The 8,212-nt window shown below is 44.1% G+C and overlaps 1 protein-coding gene across 2 annotated transcripts; it reads right to left on the bottom strand.

The window, feature by feature from the left end:
- Positions 1–655: 655 nt before the first annotated feature.
- LSM5 (LSM5 homolog, U6 small nuclear RNA and mRNA degradation associated) lies at positions 656–4,985 on the bottom strand. 2 transcript variants are annotated; one of them, XM_075493523.1, is made up of 5 exons: positions 4,871–4,985; positions 3,748–3,843; positions 3,491–3,518; positions 2,781–2,853; positions 656–964 (listed from the first exon to the last, which is right to left on the bottom strand). In XM_075493523.1, exons 1-5 carry the CDS (start codon positions 4,914–4,916, stop codon positions 932–934), a joined length of 276 nt encoding a protein of 91 aa, XP_075349638.1. In that variant the 5' UTR covers positions 4,917–4,985; the 3' UTR covers positions 656–931. The 2 variants fall into 2 exon arrangements, with proteins under 2 accessions (XP_075349638.1, XP_075349639.1); XM_075493524.1 differs by lacking the exon at positions 4,871–4,985 and adding an exon at positions 4,595–4,709.
- Between the last annotated feature and the right edge of the window lie 3,227 nt (positions 4,986–8,212).

Here is an 8,212-nt window from a genome sequence, read left to right as displayed (position 1 = left end):
CAATATCTGTCAAGTTTTTATATCACAGGAGAACAGATGCAGCCAAAAGAACGCTTACTCTAAAATGACGACTCCACACTACGCACACAGGCATGGGCAGCTCTCACTTTAATTAAGTATACACAGCACCACTCAGTGGTGAAAGTGGACGAGTCACCACTGACATGAATGAGAAGTTTTAACACCAGCCTTTTTTTTTTTTTTTTTTAACCCTCTAAACATGAACTAGGTCTGGTCTGTCTGTCCTCCCTTGCCAAATACCATTACAGTGCCTTTACTGTAACAAAGTATATCTACCAAGCAAAAGAAGTCCAAGAGAGCTGAACCTCAAGGCCAGCACAACCAAAGGCTACTGAAGATCAAACAGGTGCATCCACTTTGAAGAGCGTTCACAATTCTATAGCACTAACACATGGTTTCTGGTGATACAGCCTGAAGCCGTGTTTAAACAAATGATTCAGCTTAGCATCTGCCTGTACTCCAAAGAGCAACATCAGCTCACAACTTGTGTTTTATATAGACTTGGGCCATAGACAAATGCAACAGATGTAGAAAAACTGAAGACTGACAGCAACTGAAACTTAACTATTATTTTTCCATTCCATCAACCAGTTATAAAACTTGTGCACTTACTTACATAACAGAACACAATAACTAACAAAAAGAAAGCCTTTTATTCAGAACAGATTAATGCATCTTTACAAGAAAGTAATGATTTCAACTTACAAAGTCAGCGTTATCATTAGCAACGCACCTTTCCTGAAAAGGAAATTCTTGTCTTTTATCAAATGTCAACTGCAAGAGTGTATAAACAAAAAAAACAAACCAAACAAACAACCCACACCAAAACCCACCCACACCCATAGCCCAAAGGCTCTGTTTAGATTTTATATACATATAACATGTCTTCATAGATGACAACTGTATCAATTTATACTTCCGGTCCTTCTCCTCCAGGAACCAGCTATAAAAGAGTAAGACAATTTTGTGTTAGTGGCATAGATTTGAGTTCTACAGACCCATACGTGACAGTTCTTACTTTACAACATTTTAGCAGATGGAGACTTCATGGCAGACCACAAAAATGATTTTTAGATTCATTATCTTCCTCTCCCAACTGAGGAAGTCAGTTACTGTCAGAGAAGCACCTGCCAAAAAGAATCTCCAAAATATGAAGAATGTTTAACAAAACACAAAGGAGTTCCTAGGTAACACAACTTTTGTTTTTTGTCTTTGTAATTCACTTCAAGGAGATGATTCTGTCTAGAAATGCTACAGCTCATTTTTAAAAGGACAAAGAACATGCTTCCCTTCATGAAGCATTTCTCCAATTGCTGATTCCTCCTCAGACTGTCACTATACTGGGAAGTTGGTCTCCTCTTTCCAACTTCTATTGCTAAGAGAGCCCAAAAACTAATAAAGAGCCTGAACCCTTGTACAGGCAGCAGGGAGTAAGTCAGCATAGCATTTTCCTGTGAAGAAAGTAAAGAATTGAACAATAGAAAAAGAAATGCAAAAGGAAAAACATGAATAAGGGAAAAAAAAGTGAGGATAACCATTCCTTTTACTGATATATTCTTAATAATTAGCTGAGCACTTCTAAAGACAAAGAGCTTTGCTGCTTTTGGGACTGAAGTAATAAAAAAATCTAAAGCATAGTCTTCCTGACGTGGGAAGATGTGTCCCCAAAAGACACAAGATCTAACACAGAAACATATCTACGTCTTGCTGAAAATTTGCACTCTAAGAATCACCAGCTTCTGCTTCAAGAGCAGTATACCACCAGCTTAAGTGGATGGTAGTAATTTTACCCCATACAAGAAGTCACAACACGCACTATCCTTTAAGGATACAGAACAATAACCAAAGCAGAAAAAAGCTTCAAAATTAAGTCAAGATGGCACTTGCTCAGACACACAGTGAGGAGGTACAAAGTAGGTAAAACAGCAAAACTGAGATCATTCCCCATTCACACAGAGCCGACTTAGACTCAAGTCGGTCTTCCTCTTCTCTTTCCACAAAATTAGGAATGCCCTTATGTAGGAATTCCAGATTTTGTAGCCATCTATGCAGACAAGCAAAAAACTACTGTGGGTCTGCTTCTGTGGTATTTAGGAAGTTGCAGAATTCAGCTTAGGGATGCATAATCACAATATTTAATTACTGTTTCAGTACTGATCTACATACATCAGCACACGATAAACTAAAAGTCATAGTGCTTCTGGATTTGGTATAATCCAACAGACTTCCAGATTTTTTTTTCAGAGCACATAAACGTACAGCTCTCTGGGCATCACATGTATCATAATCGCCAAATGACTTAACGAGCTTGTAAGCATCCAAACTGCTGCAAACACATCTATACACGTGATAATGGATGAAATGACGATGTATCCTATCCTATGTACTTATGCAGGCAAACACTTATGAGTTAAAAGCCACTGTATGAACCAGCCTACAGAGTGGGCAACAAAGCCCATGATTCCCTTGCGTACCTTAGGACCAGAAAAGCATTCACCAAAATAAAATTAGGGCCATGCTCTTTTCATGGGTTTTTTGTTTGGTTGTTTTTTTTTCCAACTGTAACATGTACCAAGTAAGGCAATAAGATCACTTTTCCAGCATTATTCATACACACATATGCCCCAGAATCTACTTGAAAGTAGCTTATGTAATGGAACTGTCTAGAAAGCTCAGCTTGAAGTAGCTGAACTCAATTACCGACTGATTTACAAGTACAGAAAATAAATGCATGCAGCCTTTTAACAACGATGACTTACCATGGTTATGTTATTTCCGTTTAGCAAAATCTGGTCTAGCTTTGTGATTCTTCTGCCCTCAGGTGTAATCTCACTGAAGTAGCATTAGAAAAAGTAAGAACATATAATCAGGGACAATGATTACAGTTTTGATTACAGAACTGACATAAACCTCTGTATTAAGATGACATTTGTTGGAATTAACAAATAAATTAGCCACACTGCAGTGGAATCTTGACAAACTGACCACCTGGGTAAAGAAAGCTACCTGGCAACTAAAAAGATCCATTGTACTTTCCTGCTCAGTACATAAAGATACAGATTTACCCTCTAAATCTTGGCAATTTCTTGAATACCACCAATACTCAAAATAGGTTTCAAATAGTAACGTGGCATGACAAAGTAATAAATACTTATCCTTAAGTCTGCTAACTTTTTAAATCTTTGCCTAGACCTTAAGCAAACAAACCACTGGAAAGTTCAACACACAACCCACACAAAATTAAGGCTACAAATTAGGAATCTGATTACGAGCATAAATGATGTGGCTGCTACTCTATGACATGGCTGTCCTGAACAGATCACCCTCTATAGTTTAAGTCCAAGGTATAAACTATTCAGCTGGCAAGTATTCAAAAAAAAAATAAAAACTTTGCTTACAGATCTTACACAATGTCTTCCCTCAGGAAACCAAAAATTAAATAGCAACAAGAGGCAGAAATAATACTTACAATTCTGTAACGTCTTCTAACACCATATCTGAAAACACAGTTTCAAGGAAAATAAGGCCCAGAATTTTAAAATCAAAATATTTAAAGGCATTTTCATTTTATACTGAACTGTTATTTTATCTGTAAAATACAAATATCAGAATAATACAATTAATCCATACAAAAAGGTTCTACCCAGTGAACTCAAACCTCTCAAAAGAAATAAATTAATTGAGCCAAAGGATAAAGTGGCTTTAAACATTTCCATCAAAGGATACTGACAAAGTCATCAAATCCTAGAAGCGTTCCAACAATTTCTTTATCACTCTTCATCACAATATGAATGCGTGAACCTATGCATTTGTCCACGAGTTCTGTAAATAAAAACAAAAAATTGAAAGGTACAAGAGATTATTTTATAGAACATACATTTCTTAGAACAAAAACCCTGACATTGTGATGGCAAAAAAGTAATTGCCACGGGCACTGGTAAAAACCACAAAAATAAGGAAAAAAAAGACACAAAAAATGTATTTTAAAAAAGTTTATTTGCACACTTTATTGCTGCTAGTACATAAACAAGTTTCTGAAGCAATAGGCTGACACGCTGCAGGAACACGTCCCCTCCAATCAGAACACCTTAGCGTCGCCGGTGTGCAGTTCATCACCGCGTGATGGCCAAGCACCAACACTCGTCCCCAGCTGGCCTTTGCTCCGCACCCAAACCGCGGCCCACAGCCACCTCCCCGCTCGCTGCCCGCGCCGGGGGCCCCGACGCCCCAGCGCCTCTCCGCTGCCGCGGGCACGGACCGCGCCGGTCACCAGCCCGGGCAGCAGGAGGCCCCGCGGCCTCAGGCAGGGAGGGCCGCGCCGCCCCGCCCGCAGCCCCGGCCCCTCAGCCCCGGCCCTTGAGGATTTTTCCCTCGTCGGCCACTAACGCCGGACGCTGCGGCCAGACCCGCGCACTTCCCCCCGGCTGCCAAGCCGAGGCGCGTCGCCTCCCGCTCCCCCCCGCCGGCCGAGGAGAAGCCGGGGCGCGGCCAGGCCCCTCCACGCCGGCCCCTCCGCGCCACCCAGCCGCCGCCGCCCTCCCTCGCCTCACGCCGCCCCCACACACACGCGCACCCCGCGCGGGGCGAGGAAACCCTCGCCTGACGTGAGGCGCCCGCCCGCCCGCCGCGCGCCTCCCGACCTCGCCGACCCCGTTCAAGCTTCCCGCCAAGCGGCGGCGGCGCTCGCGCCACCCAGGGATGCCCGCAAGCGGCCTCTCCCTCCCCGCCCGCCCGCCGGTCACAAGACGGGATTGGCTCGCCCGCCCGCCCACGGGTCACAAGACGGGACTTCCCCCCTGCCCTCCCGGACACCGGGACATCGCGGAAGCGTCGCGGCGACACCAGTTACCGAGCGGCAGGAGCTGAGACGGGTTGGTGGTCGCGTTAGCCGCCATGTTGGATCCAGACCTGACCAATCGCTGCCACCTCCCACAGACGCCGGCCCGGCAGCCCCGACAAGCGGATGGCAGAGCCGTCGCTCCTCCGGCCCCGCCCCGGGCCCTCCCCCCCCCCCCCCCCCCCCCCCCCCCCCCCCCGTTGGCCTATAAATGGGGACGAGCTGGAGCTGCTCCTGTTGGATGCGTCAAGGTAAAGATTTAAAGGAAAACCCCTTTTTCCCCTCCCTTCCCCTCCTGCCGGCCCCGCCGGGCGGTGCTGCCTGGGGCTGTCGCCAGTACAACCGGTACCGACAGCCCGGCGGCCCCAGGGTGCTAATCCACCCTTCAAATAAGTCTCCTCTTTGTGTGGAGTGTGAGGAGGAAGGATTTTATGTGCTGTATGTCGTAGCTATTGTATGACCTGATTTCCCCCCCCCCCCCCCCCCCCCCGATTTGCTCATTCATTCAGAAGAGGGCTGTTGCAAGAAGGATTTTTTGGAAGGAGAAGACCAGCAAAGGGGTGGAAAAGAGTGTCTTGAAAGTGGCTGTCTGGAACTTATCTTTTTGCTTGCCGTGTTTGCTCGCGGTGCTTGCAGTACTCATTGAACCGCTGCCTTACACACAGTCTGACCCAGAGACTGTTGGAAAGGGAAAAATAAGGAGGAAAAAACAACTGTTTAATCTGAAAGACAGTGCTGGCAGAAGAAGAAGTGGATATGAACCGTCTGCAGATGTGCTGCAGATTGCATATAAGAAACTACTAATTGCAGAAAAGCAAAGTTCCAAAGCGGCTTTCAGATGGCAGTAACTCAGAGTGAATTTGGGGAGCTTAAGATTGAGAAATGCTACAGCTAGCCTGCCAGTCGTAACAGGAATTTAACGTGATTTTTATTCATCTGAAATGAAACTACTAAAACACTTAATTAGGAGTCCAGAATAGTTGTTTTTTTGATACCTGTTTGGTACCGATAAGACGAGTGGCCTAAGGAAAGAGGAACAGCAAACACAGCCCTTCATCATATGTAGTTGCTCATACTTTTGTCCATTTATGTAAAACACACGATTTTGATTTGGTAGGGGTTTCTACACGCTTCTCAGGTTCTAAAGGACAGAAGTGAATTGAGCCCTATGGAGGAGAGTTTTTCTTGTCTGAAACAAATTCTGGAACTGGGTTCACTGTGATCCTACAAAAGAAGTGCTAACCATAATTTTTTCTTTTCTTCTTGCCTTTTATGACTTACAGGCCTCTAACCGAATAGCAGTTAGAGTTCTTGAGTGGATTGGCTTGTTTAGTTTCTCTAGCACTTTAAATTTAAAAATGTGTAGGGGAAAAATGAGGAAATTACTAAAAAAAATACAAAAAAATGCAATGGAACACTAAAAACATTGATGCAATAAACAATGAAATCCAGAGCCAGAAACTGTGAGATTAGAAACAATTGAGCCAAAAAAGCTCTACAGGCATAACATGTCTGATTTTAGATTAAATTCCCCATTTGTCTTCTCAGGTTGTTTTCACTTTTCAGCTCCTCGTTATTGATCAAGTATTTTTCCTCTTTGTGGATTGACAGTTTCCAGTTACGAGAACACAGAAGAACTTTAACACAGTTAAAGAAAAAGGCAAGCCTGTTGATTTCTGTCTGAATAGTTTATTTTAAAACCTTTGTATGCCTTTGTAACCTTTGGGTGACTCAACATGATTTACAGAAAAACCATACAGAAAAAAGGGGTTTCACAATATGTTGTCATTGTCTTCATACTGTGTCAGCAGTAATATCTCTAGCCCATAAGGAAGTCCTACTTTTTAGACCTTCCAAAAGAGGGTTTGCTGCTAACGTGCACCTGCGGAGAAGTACTTTCAAGATATTACCCTCCTAACCTAACTGAGAATGCCCTGCATCCTTCTCAGATGAAAAAATGTGCTCTAAGTGGCCCAGGAGGTTTGAGTGTGAACAGAGGGAAACGTGGAGAAATTATCTGAATGGGAGAGAAATTCTTCAACGCAGTCGTGAAAGCGTTTGCACATAAATTGATACTAGAGAAGCCTGCCACAGAAAGGGAAAAACTTGCGGGCAAGAGTTATGCACAAGTCCCTCTGAGCCCCCTGGCTGGCTGCTGAGGAAGTACATGGTCCCTTTACTACCGGACTGCCTGGCCTGGCACAAGAATCCCCAGCTTCTCTTGATACTACGAGGCTTTGAGGCTATTACATCTGAGTAAACTCAGGCCCTGTGTCACCACCAGTCAGGCCATACATAATCTCACTTCACTTGGGGCAGGGCCCAGCTTTTCTGCATTCCAGGTGCTGAGCAGTTCTGCAGATTGCCTCTGACCTTGTGCAGTGGGTGGGTGACCGTTGTCTCGTGTATCCTCTCAAGGGCTTGACTATCTGCTAAGCCGCTCTTGACTTAAACATATGCATTTCCAACTGTGTTGTGGAAATGAAAAAGAAAAGGGTAGGTAGTGGGGAAAGTGCTGTGTGTGTTAATGGACCGCTCACATTGCTGGTCACTTTTGTTTGCTTGGGATCCTTGCTCTGTAAAATAATGGCAGCTGATCTTGACCCACTTCTCTGTATGCCAGTGGAGAATGGCATTTCAAACTTGGTGTCACAGACATGGGAGTGGATTATCATAAATACCGAAAGGCATGTTCCCGTGGAATCCCAAAGTTTGTCCTAAGGATCTTCAAAGTATTACTTTAACTTTTTAATGTAAATGTGATGTTTGCTCTCTCCAAAGGAGTGTCTGAGTTCCCTGAGCTGCCTGAGTTGTCTGTGTGGGTATGTTTTTGTGTGGACTGTGTTTGAAGACCAATCCGCCTGTCTTGCCTGACCATAGATTTTCTTCCTGGCATGCAAAGGAAACTTAAGATCAGGAATGAAATAGCTGATACCTAAGTTTTAGAGAAGAGCCTGAATATGATCTTTGAGAGGGAAGAATGCCCCTTAAGATTTCTTCCCTTCCTGAATTGTGTATGTGCTCCTCCTGTCATTTGAGAGCTTCAGGTACTTGAGCTCCAGAAGGCAGTGCTTGCTGCGATCTGCAGAAATCAGCACGTAACACGGCCTGAGCAATACGTGCACGTGGCCTTTTTCACTTGTGCCTAGGGAGCGTATGTCTTCAAGCAGAATTGTTGGCAAGTTAGGCTTGACTTTGTTTGCAGAATTAGGAGGTGTCTAAGGAACAATCAAGTTCAGTCTGCTCTTCTTATCAACTCCTACAACTGCCTACATTTCCAGGTCTCTTGTGTCCTCGATTGTAGCACTTGTTTCCAAGAGGGAAATACTGAAGTCACTCTCTTCAGTATGTTCC

The sequence above is a fragment of the Mycteria americana genome, chromosome 2 (assembly GCF_035582795.1).
Source record: "Mycteria americana isolate JAX WOST 10 ecotype Jacksonville Zoo and Gardens chromosome 2, USCA_MyAme_1.0, whole genome shotgun sequence".
Classification (NCBI taxonomy): domain Eukaryota; kingdom Metazoa; phylum Chordata; class Aves; order Ciconiiformes; family Ciconiidae; genus Mycteria; species Mycteria americana.
Note: the sequence above shows the minus strand (reverse complement) of the source record. Positions and strands in the feature narration are given on the sequence as shown.